We start from the raw sequence: 27,550 nt of genomic DNA, 5'->3' as shown, positions 1-27,550 counted from the left end.
GGTGTATGGAAATGAATGTAATGTGGAAATTCACTTTACTCAAATGAGGCTAAATAGAGCATTTAAAAAGGTACAAGAGCATATGATCCTGATCAATGCTATTTCATTTCCATTGCTGAATTCTGTGATTCTAGCACCTATGAAATTAGTTTTTCTCCAGGTAGATCTTATTTCAAACTGTGGATAGCACAGTGTATTTAAAAAAATGTAAGCTTTATCAGTGCACATTTTAGGAGTCATTTCACATGTAAGTTAGTAGTGCATTGTTTAGAATTACCAAAGAAAATTTGATACAGTCAGTTTGTTCCTTTTCCTTTGTCAACTGGACCTCATACTGGTGGTGGCAGCACTTTAAAAAGCCTTATTTGCTGCTTGCTGTAACATTTGAAATATAACATCCTTACTTGCAGATCATTACCATCTTGAGAAGACCCTGAAATGCCATGGGAAATAGTGTCTTAAATTGTCACTGTTCTCCATCCTAAACTGTCTGAGATTAATGCTGATTACCAGGGAGAGTCAGAACTGCTTACAAATTTCAAATTTTCTGCCTTTCCTCTGGTTTCTGGATTTATTGTCTTGTTACTAGCAGTTCTAAAGAAGCCATGATTCTCCAGCCCAGAGAATAATATTTACCCTCTTTTCTTGAATTTGTCATGATTTCAACTCAAATTCCCTTCAACAGTGAGAAGAGAAGAAATGAACATATCTAAACTTTAAAGCTTTTCTTGGGAGGCAAAACAAGCTAAGTGAGCTTGCTAAAGAATTAGAAACTGTTGAAGAAAGATGAATTTTTTAGATTCTGCTTTAAGACTTGACCTGAAGTTCTACAGGTCACATGAAGAGCAGCAACATTTCTATAGGCGTTTTATGTACTTGTCCTTTTGCTGTTCTGTCTTCCTACTAAACCCCAAAGAGAATGACATCAAACACTACAAAAGAAAGTTTGAATCTCCCAGCATCATTCATTTGAAATGTTTCCTGCAAGTGATACTGATCTACAGGCATAGGTTTATACCTCTACACTAAGTGACCCAGAATTAGACTGCCCAGTCTTCTCATACCTAAAATTACTTCTTAATCAAGATGGAATCTCAATCTTATTTATGACTGAGATTTCAGAGAAGACCCACTAAACACAATGGCATTATTAGAAGTTTTTATACAAAGAATAGTAATCAATGCAGTCATTATGTGTCTATATCTTTGTTTAAAAAGAGATCTATATTTCACATCTATTTAAATACCTCTTCAAACATTACTGCATCAAAACTCAGCTGTATCACGGCTGTAGCTGTCCCAGAAGGATGTGCCTCAGGTCCTGAGACACAGAGAGAGAAAATAACTGGCTATTGAAAAAAACAATAGAAAAAAAAAAAAAGCATCTAACAGAATTCAGATTGGAATCCTCATCTCCTTTCCAGACGGTGCTTTTACCATAGCACCATCCTCTTTCCTGAAGCTTGGAACAAAATAAATATAGCTTAATGCAGATTTTTATCTTCTGTAGAGTAGCTGCGAAATAGCAGCTCCACAAAATCACTGTCCTTTACACAGTGGGAATGACTCATGAGCAGTGCTAAGGGTTGTTTGCTTCTCTGATCTGCATCCCAAAGCCTGCTTCTTTACACAGGACTTCTTCCCTATATTTATTATTTTCTGTTAATTAAAATACTTTCTCCCTCTAGCTCCTCGCTGCTGGGAGCTGATGCTCCAGCAGCTGGCTGTGAGGTTGCTCCCAGTCACTGGTGGTGGCCCAGCACTCACCAAGGCTCCAGCAAGAACAGGCAGATGGTCCTTGCAGGTGGGATGCTGGAGTGGCATTTGAGAATATCAGCAGTTATAAAAGCTAGCACTGATATTCCTTTTGGAAGTGGGACAGACCAGCTCCATGGGTTTTCAGTCTTAAAGCCATCTGTAACCTTCCAGAATTTGTGTATATTTTCTTGGAAGAGCATCCAGCACATGCCACTCCAGGGTTCCTTGGCTCTTCATCTCTGTGTTTAAGTGGATAGCAGACTTCATCTAAAGGAGCAATCCCTCTGTTGCTGTAATTGAACAACATGCAGCCAATAAAAGAGTTAAGGATAATCTAGTAGTTAGGCAAAACCCAACTCCATGTTTTTGACATGTCAGTCTTCCATGCCAAAATATATTAATCCACATGAGGAAAATGCTACCCTTTGTGGCATTCATAGCTGGTGATTGCTCAAAATCAGATTTTATGACTAAGAAACATCTCTAAAAACAACAACAAAAGGGATGAGCTGACAAGTAGAGCTTGATAGGAGGCTGGAGAGCATCCGCTGCCTCCATCACACTTCTACTAAATTTGGCTAAATTGCATGCTAATGGTTTATCACAATTCAGCCTAAGGCTTTAGAAGTGCAAATACTCATATAGCTTCTCTCCCTTCTTTCCACCAAAAACTCCTGACTAGTTATTACATGCTATTTTTATTCTTGCTGCATCCTTACAGAGTTTTCAACGGGAAGCCTTCAGCAGCACCAAATAGATCTATTATTCTTTTTACAGCTTTTTTTGTTGTGCATGTGTTTGGTCACTCCAAAGTTTGAAAATGGAACTTCCCATTAGACATCAGCATTCCCAGGGAACAGACTGTTGGAGATGAAATATCAAAACACAAGTACTGTACTGAGATTTTAAAAGGGGAAAATTTAAAGCTGCATCATTTGATTACCCTTTGTGTCTCATGTGAAAATTAATGATAATTAAGTTTACTTTCATGTAAGCCTTCTCAGAGCATTTGGGAGCCCAGAGCACTATCATTTACTGTGCTTTGAGATTTCTCCTATGCAGTTTTTGATAGTTTGTACACAAACCCTCATCTTCCTGGTTTTTAACATCTTTACAAGACAGTATCTGCAATATTAATTCAAGTTATCCCCATATAACTTTAATGTTGAACAAGCCTCAAAATGGAAAGTTGATAGTTTAGTTCAACACTATAATTAGGTGATGGCTAAAGTCAAGTCCCTGGTTTTCCAGAGAATCTGTCCTTTTCCTTTCTTTTCTGTTCTTTCTGGAATGGAATAGAATATGGAATAGAAAGAATAGAAACTCTCAGGTGAACGGAATTGTCTAAAGCAAATAAGATTCATGGTGGTGCCTTTTCCACAAATCAATGAAGCACATTAAAGATGCAGAATGCACTTTAGAGCCATCCAAAATGTGGAAAATAGCAAGGTACTGGGGTGATCCCCCTCTAAATTATAGATTGAGAATTAGATTCTGTTCTCAATCATGCAATTGCAAATCCATTAATTTCAGAGCAGCTGCTTAAGGTTGACTTTGAAGTGACTGAGATCAGAACTCAGCTGGGAAGCTGGTTCTCTCCTTTGCTCATGACAAGTAGTAAGTACCCGTCTGTGAGCAGGGTAATGACATATTTAGAAATCTAGTTCAGTTATTTCCATCTAATGATCCTCAGCTCCCTTTTTTTTGGTGTTGGGTGTTAAGTTTTAACCCTAATGTGGGTCTTCTTCCATATGCAATAAATGAATCTGTGCATCTATTGAAAATATTTTATAAATGCACAAATAGAGATAATATATTAAACAATGGTTTAGTTCACTTTTTCTCCACTACATATTTTATTTGAATTAGCTTTATGTTGGAAAGCCTTCCATGTAAAATGTTTGTTTAGGCTTTCACAGTTTTCAACCTTTCTGACAGAGCCCAAAGAAACTCTAGGTAGTTTTTAAATCAAATCTGCTCTACAAACCACCTTTCTTGCATCCTTCTGAATAAATGGAGCAGGGTAAACATGCATGTTGTTCCATCATTTTAGATACAATAAATTGAGTTATAAAGAATTTGCAGAATTAAAGAGTGACAGAATTAAAAAATGACAGTTGGAAGAGAGCCCAGGAGTCCCTTTTAGTAGGTTTAGAGCACTTCCTATTGTGAAAGTCACACTGGGGTGGGGTTTGTTTTGCCTCCTTTTGCCAGCCTTTGTGTCCCTGAGTGCAGCAAAGGGGAGTTTTCAAACGGCCCGTTGAGCTTCCTGGCTTGCAGCTTCTACACAAATGAAAACCACGATGTTTGTATTCCCCTGTGCAGTCCCAGACTCCATCCTGAGACAGCACAGCCTGTATTTGCAAAAATTTGCAGATAGATTTAGATAAATTTGTCTGAGTAACAAAATAACATGGGGATTAAGAACTGCCTATAAAATATGAGCTTTGGTAATAAACCAGAATGTGTGGGAGTTCTGTTCTGAGGCAGCAGCATGTCTGGAGGCAAGGAGATTCAGTGAATAAAACCTTCTGAGCATGGTATTAAAACAAAGTTCTTACTAACTTTGGCTTTCCTTCACATGGATGCCAAAAATGAGAATCCATTCCTTTTCCATAAGCAGGAAAGCCCTGTGTGTTTTAATTTCAGTAATAATGGAAGTGACATTAGAGGGCTCTGAGAAGACAGAGGGAGAGAGCAGGGATCAATCAGCTGCTCATTTGTGTCCATCTGAGATGCTTCTGCCCCTTCTTCCTCCAGTTACAAGTACAGCAGTGGTAGGCAATGCACAGCTGTTAAGAGCTGCCTGATTGTCCTGTGCCACTCTGTCCAAAAGTGAAGTTCATGGAAATTAATGGACCAAACCATTACAGCTGTGTTGTCTTCCTGAACAGAATATTTTATGGCTCTGAGCTTCATCCTTCTGCTAGCAATGAGAGCATTCCAGATAATGTGATTTTAAAGGGAAAAAGATCTAAACAGCTTTCTTTGGTATGCCAGAAACAGGCCTAATTATCTGGAGATTTGCTGGATAGGTCTGCAAACCATTATAGGCTGAATTAAATCCTTTTGAAAAGCCAGGTCTTATTCCCCTTTACTGTTCCTTACATCTAAATACCCTAATAAGCTACGCATATTTGTGTTAATTAGGAGAGTGTTTACCAATCTTTTTCTTCCTTTTTCATTTTAAGAAAAAAGGTCCAGTCAAGAAGGAGTGTCCCAGGAGACCAACCTGTTCACACCTCCTTGGCAATGAATGTCACCATGGCCAACTACATGGACCTCATGGCTGTGCAAAAAAAAATTACAGAAAAGAAGTAATGGGTTCTAAAAGGACCTGTTGTCTTTAATCAAAGGGAAGAGACTAAGTGAAGGGCACATGGAATAGGAAGCCCGTGCAGTAGGTAGGCTGTGGAGGATGAAGTGCATTAGCAAGAACTTTGTTACATGATCGTTCAATTCAGCCTGAAGGTTTGTTCCAGCTGCTGTGGAAGTTGACACCTGTGATAGTCCCTCTGAACTTCCTCTTAAAATAGAGCTTAAGCTTCTGTTTGGCAATTTGTGTTTGTGGTGTGCTTGTGTTGGATCGAAGTGTTACTTCCCTACCAATGTTTCTCCAGTGACTCAATCGGTTTCCACAGAGTCTAATTGGAGTAATCATCCATGTCTCTTTGTGTTGCAAGGAAAATCTGAACATAATGGAGGGGTTTCTCTCTCCTCAGGCCCCCAGCTAGGTAGATACATTGAAGTGAATGAGTGCTCAATATGGCATTTTTCCAGCTGTGCCTGGAAGAAACAGAGCGTGAGAAGCTTGAACTGTCCCACTCCACCTACTCAGGCAGGGATTCAGAAGCTTAGCTAAAAATTATCTTTGTGTGTGGGGACTGTGTTGGCCACAGATGTATGGGACAGTCTGCTCCCCTGTGGTGTCTTTAGGGTGGAAGTCTGTGTTATCAAAGCTGAAGAGCTCATCCTTCTGGTCTGGTGTATGTCCACAAATGGACCTTTTGTCTAACAACCATACAGCCACTCCACTCCCCTCACTCTTTTACTGCCAAGTGTTACCTGAAATGTCTGGGGTTCAGTGCCTGGCATGGAACAAAATCTGGCTGCCACAGAGGTTTTCTTGGCCATTTTTTCTGGCACCCTTTCTATAACCAGCAACAACATTTTTAAAGTAAAACTTACTAAAAACAAGTAATACTCAAGCTCGACCCCATGTAAGAAGTGAACCTGATTTCTGAAGGGCTCTTTCTGTGCTGCCTCTGCTGCTGCCTTTCTCCTGCCCTTTGTTCTCTGCTGCTGGAATTTCTTGCCAGTCCCACCTGGCTCCCTCCATGCTAGGGAACTGCTGAGAGCTACCCAGCAGGCTGCTGGCCTGACCACCTGGGCTGGGAAATGGTTCCTGTGCGTTCAGCTCTGTTTCTGTGATTTAATGCCATGTTAATATTAAACAACTAATGCAACATAATGTTGTTCTAAACCAAGCAAGAACCTAGGATTAGGTGTGTGAAAAAAAACAACAAACCTGCTTTTCTTTTTTCATTTTCAAGCTGGAGGCAGGATATAAAGTAAGAGTGGGAACAGCCGGTATCCAGCAGCGACTTAGGAACCAGAGACAGAAGTCTCCTTTTTACAGCCTTTTGATAGACTATTTCACAAAACAGCTGGAGATCTGCAAGAAACAGTGGCTACACTCAAACTGCTTGCTGTTTTCAACATCTTCAGAGAGAGCTGGAAAGGACCGTCTATACCATCCACTGACCATGAGATACTTCTGTTGGTTTAACACATCACCTTCAATTTCTACTGCTAAAAAGACATTTGGAGCATAAAAGAAACGTATTTCAGAAGACTTGGCATGTTGATGATCATCTGCAGAACTATTTATGACAGAAATCAAGCTAGGGTGGACCTGTGTCCATCTCCCCATTTATATCCCCATTTATGTTTCAAAGAGGTTCTCGGCTCAGAAGAGGCAGGTTTTACCTCTTTTTCTCTTCCATTACAGAAAGCAAGTTGCAAAGAAGGTCAATATAAGGACTAAGAAATCAGGATCAATCTGGGACACCTTCCTGAAATAATAGTTTGCTCCTGCATTAGTCTGTAGACATGGAGCAGTGCTTAAATTCCAGGTTCCAGTTAAGCCTTCTAGAAAAAAATTATGGGATTTCATAAGCTTTGTAGCTTGTGCACTCCCTGATTGCTTCAGTTTGACAAATGACAGAGGTGGGTGGGACCTATTCCTGGATTTACAGATTTGGATTTGAGTCTGCTTTCACATCAATCACCAGCCAAAGTTCATGCTGCTTGGTGGTCCAGTTCAGGCCTGTCTGTGATCCAAGCATTTGGAGAGAGCACAATCTTCTGTGGAAAGAAGACACTGATTGAAAGAGACTTCATTGGTTTCTGCTGGAGTACCACATACTACCAAGTAACCACAAACAGTTCTACTCACCATGATTTGATTCCTTTGCTTAGAAAAACAGTTTTGAACCGTCTGTATTCCTACAATAATGGACACTGGCCATGCTTAATCTTTAATTTTAAGCACAAGCTATAAATTATAGGACCACCTCAGATTTCCTGGTCTGTCACTGTTCTCTGCAAAATGTGACATGCATAGCAAGCCTACTGTAATGGCACGGCCGGGCTGAGTGACTCCTGAGGATTTCCCCTGCTGTTGCTCTCAGGTCCACTCCACTGCCTTGACCTGGTTTGTGCTCCAGCTCAATGCTGCTCTGTAGACCACACCCAAGTCTGGGACACCAAACTGATCTGGGGTCAATTGGAAAGCTGGCCCTACCTGATCTCCACTGGACCCAGAAAACAAAGATGAATATCCCCCAGATTTTCCGCTAAACTGGTTAGATCAGGTGTTCACAATGAGTCAGCAACAGTGTCAGTAACCTAAATCCTAATAATGTTGAAACTTAATCAAAGTACTTGAGGCATGTGGACTAAAAGAATGTTGATTTGGTAAAAATTAACCTGTCAGCCCAATGGTGATGCTAAAAAATAAAGCCACGGAGTTCCAGAATCCCACTACACTGCTTGTCTGCTAGATACATGGGGAAGAAGGTAAGTGTTCACATGCACATGCACACAATGCATGCAGTCTCCTCAGTTATAAACCTATAAAATATTATATTAATTTCCTGTTAAAACCACCACTCTCCTGACATTTTTCAATACTCCTTTAGACATCTAACAGAGATGCTTCCATGTTGTTTTAGGATTGTTTTCACATTGAAGAATACAAATGAAATGCAATGCATTCTACACACAGGCTGATTCCCTTATATTTATAACACCACCCTGACTAATTTGTTGAGTAAGCTGTTGTGACTTCTTAATGCTTTGTGTCTCTTAGCTGCACAAACAGTTACTAAGGAAAAACTATAGATATCCAGACCATACAGGGAAGACTGTGGCAAGGGCTTGTTTTTGCAGTAGTCTTTGAAAACACTTTGCAGAGCTTAACTTCCACTCATGTTCTGTAACACTGGTGTCCTTTACTCTGTAGGAAAATATAGGGCTCTTTCACTTAGTGTGTCCCAACTCTGAAAAAAGTCAGAGGAAAGTAGTTTAATTCTGGACAAAATGAAACAGGAATATTTCAGGGACACATACATTTTATATTTAATCCCCCTTTAAGCTCTACTTCTTGAAAAATTCAGTTAATTTAATGCTCTTTTTTGAGACATTTGGTTTTTTTAAAACAATTTTAGCAAAATATGCCTTTTCAAAGGGGGACATTCATTTGGAAAGCATAATGTTTCTCTTTTCTCCAAGAGGAAACATTTCATTTGAAAAACTGTCAAAAGAAAATGTGGTTACTTTTAAGAAAAACCCCTCAATCAGCTTTTTCAGCCAGAGGGTATAATCTAATTCAACACAATTTACAGTCCCCCTAAAAGAGATCTCATTCAGAAAGAGGTGCTGACTACCTGATACCTCAGTCACCATTCTCCTGAAGTTTTCCAGCTATCTTGTTTTCTGTCTTTTCCAACTTTAAAATGAAAGTAAGGGCAGACTGTGTCACTGCACCCAGTCCTATTTCTTCTTTTTTTTTTCCTCACAGGAAGCCTTTGTAAGCACTGCACATGTACACTCAGAGCAAGCATCTGCCATCACTTTGCAAGTCTCTTTGCCACCAGGACTCAGAGGTGCAAATTCAGCGTCTCACACCCCCAGTGGGTCATAGCACAAAGAAGGAAATTGGTTGGCTGCAGGTATTGGAAGACTGTTGGAATAAGAGTCATGGAGGTACAAGTCTCCTGATATTAGACCTGGCTGGGGCACTGCTCAGTGCAAGCTTCACTCACCTGTTTGTAGCTCTGTCTGCCTGGGGCAATGCTGATCGGATGTGACAGGGCAGTTTAGTTCTCCTGCCTGTTCTTCCTTCAGCCCTTCTGCTAGAAGTACTTGGTGTTGGTTAAAATGAGCACTGCAGACAGATGGCCAGTAAGAATTAGTGTAAATTCAACAAAGTCTCAATGACTGGTTTGTAGCCTCAGATAAAAACAACTGTTGACCAGTGGTTTTCAAACTGCTGCTCTGACAGCACAGTCCTTGTGCAACGTGAGCCTTGTTTCCCATATGTGATGACTTTATGGCCACCAAATGCCATCCTTCTTAATATAATTAAAACCACTTGCTGCTTCACTGCTGCTGGAGGGGCAGGATAAAGATAAGTATCATGGCAAAATGTACTCCTGAGGACCAGCAACACTAGTTCTTTTCCTCTGAGGAACAATCTTTCAGTTAAAAAAAACACAACGTTATTTCTTCTTCTTTTTTTAGCCGGCAAATGTCTAAAAATGCAGATGAAAGCTGCTCACTCTGATCCCCAACGCAATCAGTGCCTTGCTATGGGGGTCTGTGTAGGCAGACACAGCATCATTCTAGTGCATTTCTCATTAAGAAACAGCTAGATGCACCAGGTCAGCTTGAAATGCAAATGATGTTTGTGTGACTCACAGACATCAGTGACAGCTTTCTCCCAGCTCAGCTTTAGGTCTTCCCACTTGCTCAACTGAGATGAGTTTACTGCAAAGACACTCAAACTGAGCTACTGTCACCTGAAAACTTCAGAGCTAAATAGAGGCTTTCCAGATACGTCATGCATGAAAGGAAAAGAAGAGGGATTTTAGAGGAAGAAGTAGGATCTACTGGGTACTTGGATTTGTAGCTGATCCTACCATCATTGCAGAGCCCACCAGCTGCCCCCTTCTTTTCCTTTACCTGCCTGATGTACGTAGCCGGTAAGGACTCCAAGGCCAAGGGGTAGTTGAACAGCTGTTAAGTGTGGTAGCAGCACAATGGGTTCTGGTCTTTATTGACCTAGCAATAATCCTGGAGTGACTGAGGAGTGAAGGAGAAAAAGTGAGCAAAAAAAGATTGTGCATTTAAGAATGGTGAAGTACTGGAAAATACATGGGGAGTTGAGTTTTAGCTTTGCTAAATTCATTTAAAAAACAGCATTCAGGCAGGAGCATTAGAAAGACAAGTGAACTGCATAAAGGTCAGGAATGGTGAGTATCATTCCATGCCCTTATTCTGCCCAACACCAAAAAACATGTTCTCCAAGATGTTGACTTTCAGGAACTAAAATATTTTGTTTAGCGAACAGATCAAATGTTGAACAAGCATAGAGGAGTGGATGGGACTGGGAAATAAAAGAATGAAATGAAATGAAAGACTGCAAAGAGAAGAGTATTTTTTTCCACAACACCTGATTGTGTCAGCTTGGTCACAGAACATTCAGGCACTTGTTATTTACTCAGCTAGAGGTAGAAGAGCAGTGTCTTTTCATAGCAGTTTCTGTTTGAAGTTGCTAAGTTATGAAACCACAAGTTCCACAGCAGATGCACAGATGAGCAGGCTTTGCTACCACCCTGAAAGGGTCATGCAATGGTCACGAGGAACAGCAACTCCACCATGGCCTTACCAGAAAAGGTAAGAGGACAAAGAAGAGCTCAACTAGACGAGGCAGACATTGACAAACCAGGATAGTTATGCCTGAAACGTGTTTCTCTCTGTAGATACACTTGTACAGAGCAATTCAGATGGTGGGAGCATGAAGACATCCTTGAATGAAGATGCCTGCAAACACAGAGCCAGAAAGGCCTTTTCACAGCTCTTGGAGTTTCCTATCAGATAAGTTGTTTTCGCCAAACCATTTTCAGTCTCTCCAAATTTTGGAATGACTGAGGAGATTTATCACTCAGAAAAGTTTCCTGATAATCTACTCAACAAGTTATCACCCTCTATTAGAAATGGATAGTTCCCTTTTACAGTTCACTGGCATTTACTGCTCCCACTGAGAGATTTCTGGCAGTCTTGGAATAATACGAGATCCATGTGGAAGCTCAGCTAATACAAGACAGGGAAATAACAACTTTTAGCTGAAACGAGCATCATAAAGTCACAGTTTTTCAAGTTTTAGAGCACTTGAACTTCGTATGACAAACCACAGCTGAGGTCTTATCTGAAACTATGAACGAGGCACCTTTCTGGCAAGTCCTGCCATAAACACTCAAGTGTTTGATGCTATCATTGGTGCTATTCTTGTCTCTTGGGATGAGTCACCAGAAACATTTGTCATACCTCTGTACACAGACGAAGGCTAAGGAGACAGACTACCAAGTATCCAGTATCATGGGTGGTTAAGTTTAGTAAAATATTTTACTTCAGGCTGTTTCTCAGATTGATGCCTGGACTTTGACAGCAGTGTTGGGAGCCACATCCAGTCAGTGGTGGCACGCTTGAGTGCGTGCAGGTGCAAAACAAGTGACCACACCTGCCAGTGCTGAGTTACCAGTATGCATCTTTTTCTTCTTTAAACAATTTAGGCACCTAAGGAAGCGCCTCATCTGCACCCAGGCAGAGCAAAGACATTTTGGACACTGGCCTTTTGAGGGTCTTTGGGAGATGTAGCATCCTAGATACTATGCTGTCACATAAACAGCACACATTGTCACAGGACTTTGAATGATCTGGTTGGGGCTACGTGTCAGACGTAGGCAGCTTTGTGGTCTGTCTCCCTCAGGCCTCTGACTCACAATTTTCAGAAAACTAGGCTCTTCAGGTTGATTGAGAATGCAAAGTGACTTTGATTCAGTGTCTTTAGAATAAAAAGGAAGAAGAATGGTGCATGATTCCAACAGGATTTATGGATTAAAGGTGTCTTTTAATACCTGCATTAACCACAAGATAGTTTCCTGGGGAACTGTTCTGTCTCCTTCACATGGAACAGTTGATGCATTTTGCCTCACTAAGAGAATAGGTATTTCTATACTTCTCACAGCAGCACAAGAGGGCTTCAGTACCCTCTTTAGGTTTATGAATCTCAGTGTGCAATGTTTATCATTGCTAAATATAGATGTGAAAAACATCTATCCATTTAATGGTATTTAAAACACAATGGCTCTTCAGCCTCTTCAGATTTCCTCCTGTTTCAAGTGGGGAAAAATATTCAGTTGCTGTATGTTTGTTGCCTCAGAAAGATGTCTGCATCTGCAGTAAAATCATAAATGCTTGATTGCCTGAACTTTTATAAATAGTGTCCTTTTGCCCACTGCAGAGGTGATTACTTCATTAGCCCAAGATACAGAGCTAAAATAAACATGATATACAGTGAGGCTGTTCTGATTTTGGCTGGATTCTCAGTCTGTGGGGTCTCTTTTACTCTGGGAAACCTAAGGTATTTTTTCTGTTTGCAGTAGCAGTGATAACTTACTTCACAGAGGACAGAAAGCTTGCGTTGAACTTGATTTCAAAACATTGTTTAATCTTGGGGCACTATCTAGACTGGTTTCTGTTTCAGCTGAGGTTCAAGTTCACGTCCCTTCGATGCCGTAACTGGAGCATGCCGGCCAGGCTGACGCAGGGTAAAACGTACTGCATGCTTTTATAAGAACAAATTAACAAATTATCTGAGGGTTAGCATGGTCTGCTTTGCATGCTGAGAATCCAGAGGTAATGACTTGAAAAGCTGATTTGTCTTTTCTTTCGTGCCCTAGAACTTCATTCACTTGTGTTGTCATTCTTGTTCCTTCTGCTGATCTGGAACGTCTTGTTATCTCAGCAGAGATGACACACAAACGGACCACGAAGATCAAATCAAGTGGGTGAAAACCCCGATGCCAGTGCTGACCCTCAGCAATTCACATGGTATTTGAAATTGACATTATCCACTGGACATGGTCCTGGACAACCTGCTCTAGGTGACTCTGCCTGAGCTGGGGATTGGACAAGATGACCTCCAGAGATCCCTTCCAACCTCAACTATCCCGTGATTCTGTGAAGTCCACCTTTCCCCAAGAATCAAAGCCTTCCACTTATTTTTCTATGATTAAAAGTAGCAAGATTCCTGTATCAGATATATTTATGTTCTCTTTCATCAACAGATGCTGAAGATACGTGAGAATTTTTAAATTATATTTGAAAAAAACATAGAAGAAATATTAATAGCATCTCAGCAGTTCTTTGCCTCTTCCAATTATTCATTATGTCAACTGAGAGCTGTTTTCTTCTTTTGCCAGTTATGGTACATTTATTTAATTTCTGTAGGAAACTGGTTTTAATATTTCAAGATTCAGCTTGTTTTTTTCCTCCTACAGTCTTTTTTTTTTTTTTAAACAATATTATTACATGGTATCCCTTCCCAGCGAAGGAGAAGGAATATCAAGCCTTTCTCTGTTCATTGCCAGTGTCAGTGGAACTGCATCCCCAGGGCCACTCAAGCAGATAAAAGAGCTGTTCATCATGGGAGTCTCTGTTCTAAGGCCGGTTGCTTTGATAACTGTTTTTCTGGTCCTCCAAAGCTTTCTGCCTTGTATCTTCAGATCTCTCTAGGCTCTGTTTCTTCTCAAAGATCATCTTCAGCATTGCACATATTGTCTTCACCCATGAAATATAGCACTACACAAAGCTAACAAGCTTCCAAAATGTTATTTATATGACCATTTACAGTAGTGCTTCTGGAGTGATTTGATTTTTTTTTCCCCACATCCAAAACATCCCAGCAACGGGCAAAAAATTGCATCAAATATCAAAGAGGTGTTGAATTTTCAGCAGTAAGCTAATTGCTGTGTGATCTTTTCTCCATGCTTCTAATGCTAAAAAGCTAAAGGTTTCCCAGGTACTGCAAGAAAAGATTTGTCAGCCTTTGGAGAATTTTCCCATGTGCAGCTGTGGGAGGACTAAACTACAAATTTGCTGTAAATTCTTAAAGACAACATGCAAAATTCTCTCTTCAAGGTAAGATGCGTTTGCAGAGGGCTGAAATGCTTGAACCCTTGTTGAACCTGTCTGGTTCTCACATTAACACAGTGATTTCTGTCATCTGTCTTCTCGTTTTAGGTGGTTTACTTTTGTACAGCGTCAGGGTAATTTTGCTTTCATGTAAGACAATTCCTGTGGCTGAAACAAGTCTGAGGCACAAATGTTGAAAAGGTATAGACAATAACCTAGATCCATGACAGAATCATCAAAGATAAGAAGCCTGTCTTTCCCTTCCAAGGAAAGTCATGTAGCTGGTTGGTGATGGCCTGCCTTTGGATTTCATTGCTGCATCATGGAAAAAAAATGCTGTCCCAGAAAAATAAATAATAATCCAAGCACTGAATGCTAACCTGTGGGGTCCTTTCCCATCCCTACCTGAATTCCTCAGGTCATCCAGAGCAGCAGCTTCATTCCTCTATCTTAATTCTCCTTGAAGGAAAAAGAAAACTATTTTCTCTCTGAGAAGGATCAGAAGTTTCCAATAGCAGGGCTGTCTACTGACACCCACACTCAAAACTAGGCTCCAGAGAACCTTAAAGCAGCAAGTTCAGCTGCAGCCCTCAAAAAAGCCATCTACAGAGAACCCCACTGTGATTTAAATGCCTGCTTAAATACGAAAGAAAGCTTCAATCTCTGGTTCCTTCCTATTCTGGAGTAAAATGCAGTGCTAGAAGGATAACATCTGTAGCCTTCAGGGTGTGTTACTTCTTATGTGTCAATGTAGGGTTTTTTATGGTGAGGATAAAGGAGAGCAGAGGGAGGAGCTTAAATTATAATTAACAATCCAGGCAATACCATTTTGGGGTTTTTTTCTATTCTTTTCTACTCCTTAATGCCTAAACTCTACTGCTGATCTTTGCAGCAAGAAGATGCCAACATAAATTTCTGTTCTCTTTTCCTTCTTTAGTTAAGTCTGACATAACAGAAAAATGTAATGCAACATCACTGGTGCTGCCACAGAGCTGGTAACTTGCCCTGGTAGGATTACACAGCTGCTTGGGTTGACTAATCTGTCAGCCTGCTTGACAAATTAATTTTCTTTAACTGGTTAAAGGTGATCGCCTTTTAAAACCTTGATAGCAAAAGTTTGCCCCTATTAATATTATTATATGAGGAACAGTAAGTGAGATGGTGAACAAAGTGGAAAAGTTGGTGTTTTTAGAGTATTTTGGACAGTGGCTATTTTTCTATTGTTATTCAGTTTATCATATTAAACTCTCATCAGAGATGGACCAAACAGGAGAAAGAAATAAATCTCAGACAAAAATCAACTAGCAAATCCTGCTTTGTCTAGTACAAACCCAAAGACACTGGACTTCTGGCATCTTGGATTGGTGCAAGGTTTACATTAGAGAAGAGGAGGATTTGGCTCTTTGTTCCTAGAGATTTGTGTGTATAAAACAATAGAAGTGTATTTGTGTGGTTTCTTGAACTGGGGCCTTAAATCACAAAGCTTGACACCCTGTCAGTCTGACCTGGTACTAACCATTCCATAGCACAGCAATTGGAAAGAAGCTACTTCTGCCTCCCAGTAAGGGGGAGGCAGGATTGGAGGTGACACTGCCTCACCATGAGGGCTGGTGTTTCCTCTAGCATCTTGGGGTTGTGCTGGCCTGGCATGGCCTGAGGTGGTGGTGTGTACCCAGACACAGGTCCAGTGTCCCACCCTTGGCTGAAACTACAGCTTGTGGTGATGAATTCTCACCTATTAAATGTGTTAAAAATGCATGAGAAAATCTATATTGAAGTTGCTTCAGGTCTGTGCCTTTAGAAGGCAGAAGTCATCTGACATGACAGTATGGCCCAGTCAATAATAAATGTTTTTGGGGGTCAAGCTGTCAAAAGCTTCATTTGACAGAATGGATTGCACTGTGTACATTCACATGGCTTTCTTTGTGAGTAACGGTAACTAAAAGACATCACTAAGCCTACTACAACTAAAGGAAAAAGAAGGGAGTCTTAAAGGTGATTCATTTGCACATGAAAACTGGAAAATTAATATTTTGGATGTCAGGTAACCAGGAGTGAGAAAAAATTACTCTGTTCAACACATATGACATAAGTGGATGAGTACAAACACATTTCCCACATACATTTAATCATGCATACACAGCCTTTTTTTAAATTATTTTTTTTTTAGATTTAATTGGCATATAGGCATAAGAATAGGATAGGGATAGGATAGGATAATATCTCAGTTGGATGGGACCTACAATGATCATCTAGTCCAACTGCCTGACCAACTCAGGGCTGACCAAGTCAAAACACTTTTTAAAATTGGAGAAGGAGATTGTTTTTTGGTTCTAACTAAATGTGTGTGATTTAGATTTTAAACATGGTTGCAGTATTTTTGTGCAAGACAGGTGTAATTGCACGTTCCTTTACACAGGCATTCTGATTTCTGTTTGAAGGAGCATTCAGGAATCATGGTTGTGTTTTAAATGTCATGCAGTGACATTGTAAAGCTTTGCAAAATCAGTTATTAGGGAAATGAGTAACATTTTAACTCAGCAGAATGTAAAAACTGTGCCACCAATTACAGATTAGGTGTAGTAAATAATGACTAGCTAATGAAATAAAAACTGAATATTAGCTTTCTTTTTTTTGGAGTGGGAGGGAGGTGAGTTGAAGACCAAAGGAGCCTCCTGACACCTCGTAGGCTTTCCTGCACTGCTTTGTGTTTCTGTTCTCTTCTGAGAATTTGTCAATTCAATGAAGCTGTGTTGGCAACAGCCAGCTGGGGTCCTAATTAAGGCTTCTGAATTAGGTTCAAATTTTGTTTCAGTGCTGCAAGAGTGGAAATAATTCATCTTCCTGGAAGAACTGCAGCACCATTCCAAAGACTCAGAATCTTCAGCTGAAAGGTGAGGAATCAGCTCTGTCACTCTCCTACCTTTAAACTGTTCTCTTAAGTTTTAGGAAATTAATTTTCCTCCATCATTTATTTGGAGCAAACAGAGAAGAAAAGGCCAGAAGAGGTTTCCTGCTTTCTGTCTTTATGCTCATCTGTTTCCCATGGTGGAACCCAACAGATGCAGCTTCTGCCTCAGCATCTCCTTGGCCTGTCAGGATCGCATTTAGCTGCTGTTCACAACTTCTGGGGCAGATACACAGACTTCATTTTTCACCAGCTGCTGGGTATTTTTATAAATAGAACACACTTGCTTCTTTTCAAAGATCCTACCGGTTGACAGGACCCATTTTCTACTGTGCAATTCATAGCGCTGCTGAAAAAAACCAAACCAACAGAAATCACAAAAGTGTTCCAAAGTAGACTTGTGTTCTCCTCCTACTCCTAATTTCACAGTAAATGTAGAGACATCATGCAGACAAAACATGATGCATTCCCCTCACTCTTTCTCCAGGTCAAAAATTTGACTTAAAATCAAGAAAGTATTTTATAATCTATAGATATTGTCCTCGTAGATTATGTTTTCAAGTTTCTCTACAATCCAGAATGTCAGATAAATGTCTTTTGAGGAAGGGAAGATTGCTTGTTCTTTCATTCTTAACTGCCTTCTATAAATCTAAATATGTGCCAGGAATTAACTCTTTGTTAACAGAATGGTGTCAGGCAAAGTTTAGCATTAGGTGAGATGTGCTGTATGACTGGAAAATCCGTATGTGACTATGTGTGCATGTGTAGAACCTCTATATAGATAGGCCTGGAGGTTATCTAACCCGGATTTCTGCCAAGTCCAGCTTTTTAAAGTTTTTTTAAACTCCTTTTTTAAGACCCGTGATTGCTGGTGTTACATAAACACTGGTTTGGATAATTTTTGCTCTTGAAAAAAGTTAAAGGCTTAACGTTACGTGAAAAAAGCAACTTTTAGAAATCAGCAGCAGAAACCAACTGTGACTTGGATGTTTGGTGGTAGTGAAAATTTTACCACCCGTGTAATTATTAATAAAACCACACACTTTTCTGCTTACATAAAGTGCTGCATAAACAAAAACCATGTGACTGAAGGTGAGATAATTAATTGACAAAGAGTCTTGAAACCCTGTATTTTATTTGGTGGAAGAATTAACAATGACAGCCTCCAGCTGGGGGCTGTGTCCTATTTTTCTAGTTTCTTTGAAGACTTGCAATAGGAAGAACCTTCCAAACCACTCTCAAAGTGTTTGCCAAGGCCAGAGGTGGGAGGTGAAACAAAGGCCCTGGAAGAAGGGAATTTACCATGGCTGTAGTAGGAGGGCAGGCACCTCCAAGCAGTCCAACACACCATGCTCTAGGTACCACAGCTCCATTTCAGGTGGAAAAGAGACCCTATACCATAGTCCTCACCAACACTCTCTACAAATCTTTGCTGTACCTCTTGATATCTATCAGCCTTTTTGTCCTGTTCCAGGCCCCAATTTAATGCCTTATCTTTTCATCTTCCTAAATATTTGCTGGTTTCTGACAAGGACTTCTAAACAGATAGTGCAGTTGTACTCTACTACACGCCCCTGGCACACTGATACCAGGTGGCACTTCAGGCTAACACGGTCTTGGCATCCTCTCCTCCATGTGTTACACAGGGGAAACACCACTTACTACTGGGAGATAGCCTGAAGGAAATGTAGAGGATTAATTGCTTTAGGAAAAACAATCCTTTTAAATACAATGGCGCCTAAAACAGATAGTTCCTTTTGTCTGTTAACTCTCTGATACCATTTCTGCTATTCTAAGCTGAAATGGATTTTTTTTTAATCACAGATCTGTTGAAAAAAAAAAAGCTGGGAAAACACAATGGGAAATGCCAGTTCTATTTACTTTTTTTTTTTTTTTTCTTTTTTTTTTCCTTTCTCTGTACAAGCAAGTCCAGAGGTTCAGATAAGCTGGAGAAAAAAACAGGAAATCAATGATCTGTAACCAAGGGCTCCCAACAGTTCCTGTCCTAGCTGTGTCCTGCAGGCAGCATCGCTTCCCATGGGCTCTGCAGAGATGTCACCATTGCAGAGCTCACCACCACCCACTGGAAATCCTGCTGGGAGCATGAGCTTTGTGTCACACCAACTTTTTTCTGATTTTAGATATTTCAATTTCCTTGTATCCACTCACAATATGTCACAGAAGGCCCATTACTTTTCGTACTTTTCTCAGGTAGGTCTCACACACGAGGATAGCTTTGAATTGTCTCCAACCTAAAGCAAAGGAAGAAATAAATGTCTGGGCCATTGGAATGCTGCTGCTGCTGCTGCCTAGAAAGAGCAGTGCCTTTCCTTCAAGGCTCTTTGCTTTGAATGGCCTGAGTGTTTAATGTATATATAAGAGTACATATATAAATAGGACTATTACCAGTCCCATTTCCTTGAAGTCATAAGGTAGGAAGGTAGGATAAGGTTTTATAGTGGTAATTTCCAGATATTTAGGAGGCTTTAACTCTGTTTGTCCTAGCTTTATCTACAACTACAGACAGCAGGATTTGCCTGTGTTACACATCTCAGGAGGTGTTTTGAGAGTATTTAATCATTAAGAAGTATAGCAATATTATCCAATAAGTGTACCTGGGAATAAAACCAGTTTCCCAAGTAGGTCTGACCGGTGTTCAGCAAAAAGCCAACTCCTTAACTGACTGGGCAATGAAAATAAGTTAACATGACTGTGCCCCTTGTAAGATAAGTGTACCTGGATTTTGCCCCTTGGTAATATGTTAACAGAGAATTTTTCAAGCAGTGGCAAAGGACCATGATACTCCCCATGAAAAGAAGACTCAGAGAGTGCTCACATATAGCACAAATCAGAGGAGACGTAAACTCCAGATTGCTTACTCCTTGGACTAACCAACCCTACCATCTTTTCCATAAAGCTGAGAAATAATGAGCATGATTTCTTAACCAAACCTTCTGAGTTTTAAAAAATATATCAATTTTTGTTTTTAATTAGCCCAATGAACAAGGATTAGAATTTCCTGTGCAAAGCCATAGCTTCTCACTGCTGGGCACAGTCTATCTGCAACAACACTCCAGCCTGGTGCTTGTCACTTTGGGGCAAGGATGATCTCCCAGCTCTGTAAGAGTAAAATGAGTTTCTATTCTGAGGGAGGCTGTGGAAACTGTGGTCAGTATTCCTATGCTCACCCATTGACTGAATTGTTTCTTTTATTGCCATTGAAAGGTATGAAAGCTGGAGCAGCTCTTAAAGTTCAAAGAGAGCACAGGTGAACCAACCCGTGCTAAGCAGGAGCAAAACCAGAGGAATATGGCAGCAATCCTCATCCAGTTTCTGTGCTTGACATGCTGACTTGTGCACAAAGCATCTTGACTATAAATAAGAATCTGGCCCTTTGTTTATGAAGCCCGATGATATAACATTGGCATCTTAGATGACAAGCACTAGATCATCAGATCATTAATACCTTTCACTTTTTGTCAAGCCATGGGTGAAAACTCCAAACAGAACTTGGGGCAAAGTTCATTGAGCTGTAAACAGTCCTGGGAACATGAGCCAGGAGATTAAACCCAGACTCCAGCAAATTCTGTTTATCTATGTCATTACCCAAAATGGTCAGAGATGGAAAAAACTGTGGCCACCATTGCAGGTTAAATCTCTCTGGTTTTAGTTTCTCCTGCTTAAAAAAAAAAAAAATTAAAAAAAATAAAAAAATAGCAAAGGAAATGTCCATGTTTAAAAGCATGTCTGTGTTTCTCCTCTTAACAGAGCGTAACTTCAGCTTTGAACATACACGTCAACTCATTTTCCCCCTTTTCCAGATTTTGTTCTCAATGCAGGGATGGAGGTTTCTGTTTCATAGTTTCCTGAGGTTCCTCATGGCACAAATCCCAGGAGCCCAGGACCATGTGCAGAACACCACTCAACAGCAGAGCTGCTGAAATCTTCATACAAACTTGAATGAACTCTAGTTGTATCTTCTTGCAGCTGTTGTGAGTAAAACAAGTTTGTCATTCCCATCTTCAGCAGATACCTTACCAGTACTTGCCTGTGGAGCATGGCATAAGTCATACAGGCCAAATTCTCTGCTAATGTAAATGGGTGCTGTCCCATGGGCACACCAGGGAGCCTCATGCTTTTGTACTAGTCAGTAACTGGCACCACAAGCATGTGTGTGTCTGTGTGTTGCAAAATGAAAACAGTACCAAAACTCAGGGCCTCACGTTCAGTTCTCCGGTAACACCCAGTGGTGCTGAAGTCCTGTGTCCCTGCAGTGCACTACATGATGCTGTACACAGGCATGAATTGCTAGCACCTAATGGATAAATAGCTAAGAGCTATAAATAGCTCTAGGATTTGTCTGAAGCAGGAGACAGTTTTATGTAATTTTAATATCTGTCAAGATACATGCATCTGCCAACATTTTTCCACCCAAATATCCAGTTTAATACGCTTCTGTTGGTGCTATGGTGCTATTTCTGTGACAAAAAGAATCAGGTTCTCTTAAATCAACACATCTATTAAAATGTTTTTTGAAATCAGGTGAGTGTAAATTTGCTATTAAAGATACAGGCTACTGAGAATTTACTCTCTCATCTCCTAGGATGAGGAAGCTGAAGAATTCTTGATTCACTGGCTACTGAATAACTACTGGCTTAACCAGCCTGAGAGTAGTCCAGCTTGCAGATGCCCCTGGAATAATTCAGTCAAGCAAACTGGGGACTTTTTAAAGTAGCAGCTGGCCATAAATCAGCTTCGACTAAAAGCCCGCCTCTAACTGAGATGCTCCCATGGTGCATGTTTTTGTGCAGTAGCACCCAGTACTTATAGAACAGCTGGGGCAGGGGGTTGTCATGGGCTGGACACCATATCCCAGGCTCAGACTGTGACCATTCCTACTGAATGCACATAGAGAATTGACATCCCTTTGGGTTTCTAGAGCCCCCAGGTCAAGAAAGAAGCTATAGGGGGGTTCCTGTCTTCTGCTGCTACTATATCAAGTGATATAGGACACAGGTAATAATAGTGATAAAGCAGATGCCAACTGGGAAATGGTAGATTAAGCAAATTGTTCTGGCAGGTCATGTGCAGGAGGAGCTCCTCATGATGAAACTCAGCAGAGCTTTGAGAGACCTGCCAGCAAAGTAAACGTTTTGTGAATTTGTCTCAGTTGTGCTCCACTGTCCATGAATAACAAACCACAATAAATGGTGAAAGCTGAAATTGTTCACGTTTGCAACTCCAGCCAGAACATTTGGTTTCCAGTTGGAAATGGCTCTTGATTTAGAAATTTCATTCCCCTTTAGTCAAGAAAATAGATGTTCAAACATCCTACAATTCTTAAATCTGAAATTAAATGTTTTCTTTACATCAAATTCCAGAAACTTGTGGGGTGGGGAGCTGGAGGAATTTTAATAATTTTTAAAAATAAACAAAACCATCACTCCTTGGAAAATTTCTCTTCCTGGCTCTGCCTCTGACTTTTGAGGGGATTTGGGACATCTCAGGACATTTACTAACCCTTTGTTTTGCCAGCTTAATTTGGAGCTGTAGCTCTCCCTTCCTGTACTTGTGTTACACTGGATTTCTGACCTTGAATGGGCTGTACTCTAACAAATACTACAACAGGTCCCCTTTCTTGTTTTGTCCTCTCAAGACCTCCCAACAGTCTCATCTGCTTGGCCTCACTAAAACCATCAATGAACCATGGAAAAGAGCCTGCCACCAGAGAGACACCGTGTATTTTCTGCCTTCTCCCTTGTTCTGCTTGCTGCTGCCTTCTATGGAAAACTGCATGAGAGAGAGCAGACAAGTTGCTCTAAAAGGGCGAAGGGGCTTCATGTGCTGACCCCAGAGCACCCCCATCATGGGCACTCCAGTCCTGCCAGATGGGACTGGGTCAGCATAATGTGCCCCATCCACAACTCTCATGATAACCAGAGCAAGATGAGCCAGGACAGATTGTTCTCAATGACAGACTCTAACTTCTGCTACTCTTTAGTGCCAACAATTACTTTAGCCAGAGCATGACCATATTCACACACAAGATTAGCCTTTTCCATGAATACCAGTACAGTTTTCCCTGTAATCCTCTCATTTCCGTACTCTTAAGAGTCTTGAGAAAACTTCTGCTGGCACAAATTATCCTGATTCTAAAGAAATCAACAGAATTCTGAGAATTTTCATTCCAAGTGAGGTTCTTCTGCCACTTGGCAAAGAGACCCAGAGGGCATTAAGGTAACCTGATAGGAGAATTCAGGTCTTTGTCCCTGCTTCTGGAGCAGCCTTACTAAGAGGGAGAGCCCAGGGAACAAGAGCAAAAGGGCAGCAGTTTGTTTAACAGAAGTGAATAAATGAATGCCATCGTGATGTCATCATCATCTGCAACTGCAATAGATCTGTCTTAACAGCAACGAATTTAGAGTCAGAATTGTGTTGAATCAGTTTGCATGACCTTACGAAATTCTCCTCTAGTTTTTGCATATTTTGAGTAAAAACAGTCAGGAAGTGGAGAGAATACTGCTTACTTTCACTGGGCATTTTGGGAAACGTGATTGATGGGCTAGATGGATGGTGTTGTGGTTTGTGCTGTCACAATAACTCCTCATGCCTGACAATGCAGGGCTGCACATTTCACAAAACCTTGTCAAAGTAATAGTAAATAGCCTTTCTGAATTAAAAAAAAAAAAAGAAAGAAGAAAGAAAGAAAGAAAGAAAGAAAGAAAGAAAGAAAGAAAGAAAGAAAGAAAGAAAGAAAGAAAGAAAGAAAGAAAGAAAGAAAGAAAGAAAGAAAGAAAGAAAGAAAGAAAGAGAGAGAGAGAGAGAGAAAGAAAGAAAGAAAGAAAGAAAGAAAGAAAGAAAGAAAGAAAGAAAGAAAGAAAGAAAGAAAGAAAGAAAGAAAGAAAGAAAGAAAGAAAGAAAGAAAGAAAGAAAGAAAGAAAGAAAGAAAGAAAGAAAGAAAGAAAGAAAGAAAGAAAGAAAGAAAAGAAAGAAAGGGGACATCAAGATTAGTATCAGGAAAGACAGAAATTCTTCTTGGAAGTTATTTCCATAATTTTTGGATATCATCTACCGTATCCAGACACATCTCTGTGTCCACAAGAAAGAAATATGCTTTTGTCCCCTACAGCAGTGTCCAAAAATGAGGTAGTAAGCATATAAATAACCCCATAAATGGGGTTTCTGTCTGTGCTAAGATCATAATATGAATGCTGGAACAAAACTGCGAACAGACACAAAAAAGGGCACACACCTGAAAGCCTTTAGCTAGCCTTTCCATCCCCAGAGCTTCACTAGTCTGCTCTAATAAAGCTTTGATGAAGGATTGTTTTCTGAGCACATTTATATTCTATTAGGGAAGTGCAAACATCTCTAACAATAGCTTCATGTCAGGCACAATTGTATTCTTTGATGATAATGCAGGCTATTAAAAGAGAAAGTTCAGCCAATGCCCCTTGGGTTCTGGGACAGCTGGATAATTCGGGTGTCAGGTTCACTTCCAGTTTCAAAGCTTTGCTATATAGAGGATTTCAAACCTTACAGTTCCACCAAGAGAGACTGTACCTGCTAAACTTGCAGAGACCGCTGAGCTGATAGGGGCTGCAAATCAATTGTAGAATCTCAGAAACACAGAATGGTAGGGATTGGAAGGGGCCTCTGGAGATCATTAAGTCCAAACCTCCTGCCAGAGCAGGACCACCACAGAGTTTAGGGCAGGTCACTCAGAAATGCATCCAGACAGGTCTTGAAAGTCTCCAAAGAAGGAGACTCCACAACCTCTCTGGGCAGCCTGTCCCAGTGCTCTGTAACCCACACAGTAAAGATTTTTTTCCTCATGTTGAGGTGGAACTTCCTGTGCTCTAGTTTGCATCCATTGCCCCTTGTCCTATCACAGAGCATGACTGAAAAGAGATTGGTCCTTCCTTCTTGACACCCACCCTTTAGATATTTATATACATTAGTAAGGTCCCCTCTCAGCCTTATCTTCTCTAGACCAAACAGCCCCAGGTCTCTCAGCCTTTCCTCATAAGGCAGGTGTTCCAGTCCCATCATCATCCTTGTAGCCTCCGTTGGACTCTCTCAAGTAAATCCCTGTCTCTCTTGAACAGGGGAACCCAGAACTGGACACAATAGTCCAGATGTGGTCTCACCAGGGCAGAGTAGAGGGGGAGGAGAACCTCCCTCAACCTGCTGGACACACTCTTCTTAATGCACCACAGGATACTATTGGCCTTTTTGGCCACAAGGGCCACATTGCTGCCCCATGGATAACTTGTTGTCCACCAACAAGGTCTTTCTCCACAGAGCTGCTTTCTAGCTGGTCAGCTCCTAACCTGTACTGGTGCATGTTGTTGCTCCTTCCCATTTACAGGACTCTACACTTCTTCTTGTTGAACCTGGTCTCTCTGCATCTACCCATTCAGTCACAGCATCATAGAAGGCTATCAGATTAGTCAAACATTATTCCCATTGGTAAATTCATGCTGGCTACTCCTGATAACCCCATTCTCTTCCAGTTAAAATACCAAAATGTCTTGGCCAATAGGGAAGAAAAGTCTGGAAAAAAAAGATAATTCTGTAGGGATAATTTCTGCAGGGCAGAAATAATCAAACATAACTGCAGAAAAGGAGGCAAACTGAATTACAAGCTGAGCTTGATGTTGTCCCTTTGTAAAAGAAATGAGCAGCATACTGGGAGCCAACTCTGCAAAGGCAGGTGGGGTAACCCCACTGCACACGGTCTTGGAAGACCTGAGCTGCAGCACAAGTTGCAACACAGGAGATTCAGACAGCAGGAAAAATCATTTAATGGAAAGTGTAAGGAAGGAGTGAAGCAGATGGGTAGAGGATGACACAGAATCAGCGTCAAAAGAGATTCTGAAAAGAAGTGGGGAATGGGTGAGAAAGACAAAGGCAAAGCTGGTTCTGTCTTGAAGGAAGGGCAGGGGCTGCAGGAGACAGTTCTCTCCTACTTTCCGTGGTCTTGTCTTGCTGTGCTGGATTTTGGGTTCAAATTCTCAGAGTCAGCTGGGGTTAGAGCCAGTTGCGTCTACACAACTTGTGCAGGATCATGGGTTGTGCAGGAGAACAGTGTGTTTTCCCTGTACTTCCCCAGAATGTCTTCATTTTAATTCATTGCCCACAGGGCTGCACAACATAAAGAGGAAGGCAGCACTCCAAGGAAAACATCCCTGACTGACCTTCAGTGCCCTCAGTTAATCCCTCTGCTCAAGAGGCCAGCTCTCTTCAATGTAGTGCCAAAGCATTGATGCATTCACATGATCAGCAAGTTTGGGTTCAGATATGGGACTTAAACCAAACAACCACAGATGCAGCCACCAGCTCCATGTCTTCTAGGAAATGCAGACTAACATTTAAGTGTCCCTGACACATCCAGCCTATAAAGTGTCATATCAAGCCAGATCAAGCCCATCCAGTGAATGAGGCTGTGACTGCTATTTGACTGCCCCTTTGTATGTCCATTAAATCAGCTCTGTCCTCCAGGAAGGCACCTTTGGAGGTAGTTCCAGACACTGGCAAGTGGCAGGAATGTAGCAGAGCACTAGTGACAGTTACAGTGAGGAATGGTTTTGCCCAGGTAGAATCATTGTAACTCATGTGCACAGTTACTGGAAAAAACTGATTCTCTCCAGCCATCCTGAAATCAAATTGTCATGCCCCGTTCTCAGGCTGAATCTAAATGATATTTCATATCCTTACAGAGCTAGGAATTTGGGAGAAATGGGCTATTTCTCTGAAGAATCCTTACTGTTTGAAAGAGCATGCTCACTATGGATGTCGTCATTTTTCCTCATCATCTACAGGACTCCAGGACACGCACAGGAGGGAAGCATTTCAAGTAAATCACCCCAGCCTGACTTCAAAGGAAAGTGATCTGGACAAGATGTGCCACAGGGTTTAACATCTGTGCCGTTCCTATAAAGCATTGTTTTGTCCTTCATACTTAGCGAGGAGACACCCACATGTGTTTTCCACTTTCATTGTGAAAGCAGGAAATGTTTAATTAAAATCAAGCTTAACCTACTTTGTTTTCGCTTCATGCTAAAGTAACATCAGCTGCTGAGAGGGAGGATCTGCAAGTCTTGGCACCCAAATGGCCTCATCTGGCAGAGGGACAGAGCTGGAAAGATCCGGACAGATCCTCTGGGATGATATCTGTGTCCCTGGGGTACAGAACAAATTAGGTCATGGACCAGGAAGGGCAGAATTTGCTGTGTGCTGGGGAAATTCAGCACAGGTAGTTGTACTGAGCCAAACTGCCGTCATTTATACAGAAAGACAGAAAATGGGGGTGGGAGGAAGCTCACCAGGAGATATGGTCCATCTGCCTTACTCCACCTGGTTGAATCTCAGGGACTTGGGAGTTACAAGAGTTAAAGTGAGGGCAGCTGCAGACACTGTACTCCAGGATCCCCTCCAAACCCAGCTGCCACCCCTTGAAGTACCAAATTAGATTAAGAAACTTGGAGATGTGACTGATTTATATCCTCACTGGATCAGGCCAAAGAAAGGACACTACATCCAACAGAATACCTGGGTCCTATTATGTGGTGCCTTTCATGTGCCAGGGGTGAGAGGCATTTCAGCCCCTTTTCACTGGCC

General features: G+C 41.1%; 1 protein-coding gene and 1 long non-coding RNA gene across 3 annotated transcripts in view; both read left to right on the top strand.

Moving 5' to 3' along the window:
• NHLRC2 (NHL repeat containing 2) overlaps window positions 1-7,193 on the top strand; it is a 50,138-nt gene extending 42,945 nt beyond the window's left edge. For both annotated transcript variants that reach the window (XM_051617465.1, XM_051617464.1), the window contains one exon: window positions 6,312-7,193. In XM_051617465.1, coding sequence (XP_051473425.1) covers window positions 6,312-6,328 — 17 coding nt within the window. In that variant the 3' untranslated portion in view covers window positions 6,329-7,193. The remainder of the gene's footprint in view (window positions 1-6,311) is intronic.
• A 3,551-nt stretch (window positions 7,194-10,744) lies between these two features.
• Window positions 10,745-26,901, top strand: LOC127383865 (uncharacterized). Its single transcript, XR_007889325.1, has 4 exons — window positions 10,745-12,653; window positions 12,786-14,025; window positions 16,835-16,913; window positions 26,650-26,901. It is a non-coding gene; the product is annotated as an uncharacterized LOC127383865 (long non-coding RNA).
• Window positions 26,902-27,550: the final 649 nt, after the last annotated feature.

The sequence above is a fragment of the Apus apus genome, chromosome 4, assembly GCF_020740795.1.
Source record: "Apus apus isolate bApuApu2 chromosome 4, bApuApu2.pri.cur, whole genome shotgun sequence".
Lineage (NCBI taxonomy): Eukaryota > Metazoa > Chordata > Aves > Apodiformes > Apodidae > Apus > Apus apus.
The sequence above is the reverse complement of the archived record's forward strand: the minus strand, read 5'-3'. Positions and strand labels throughout refer to the sequence as shown.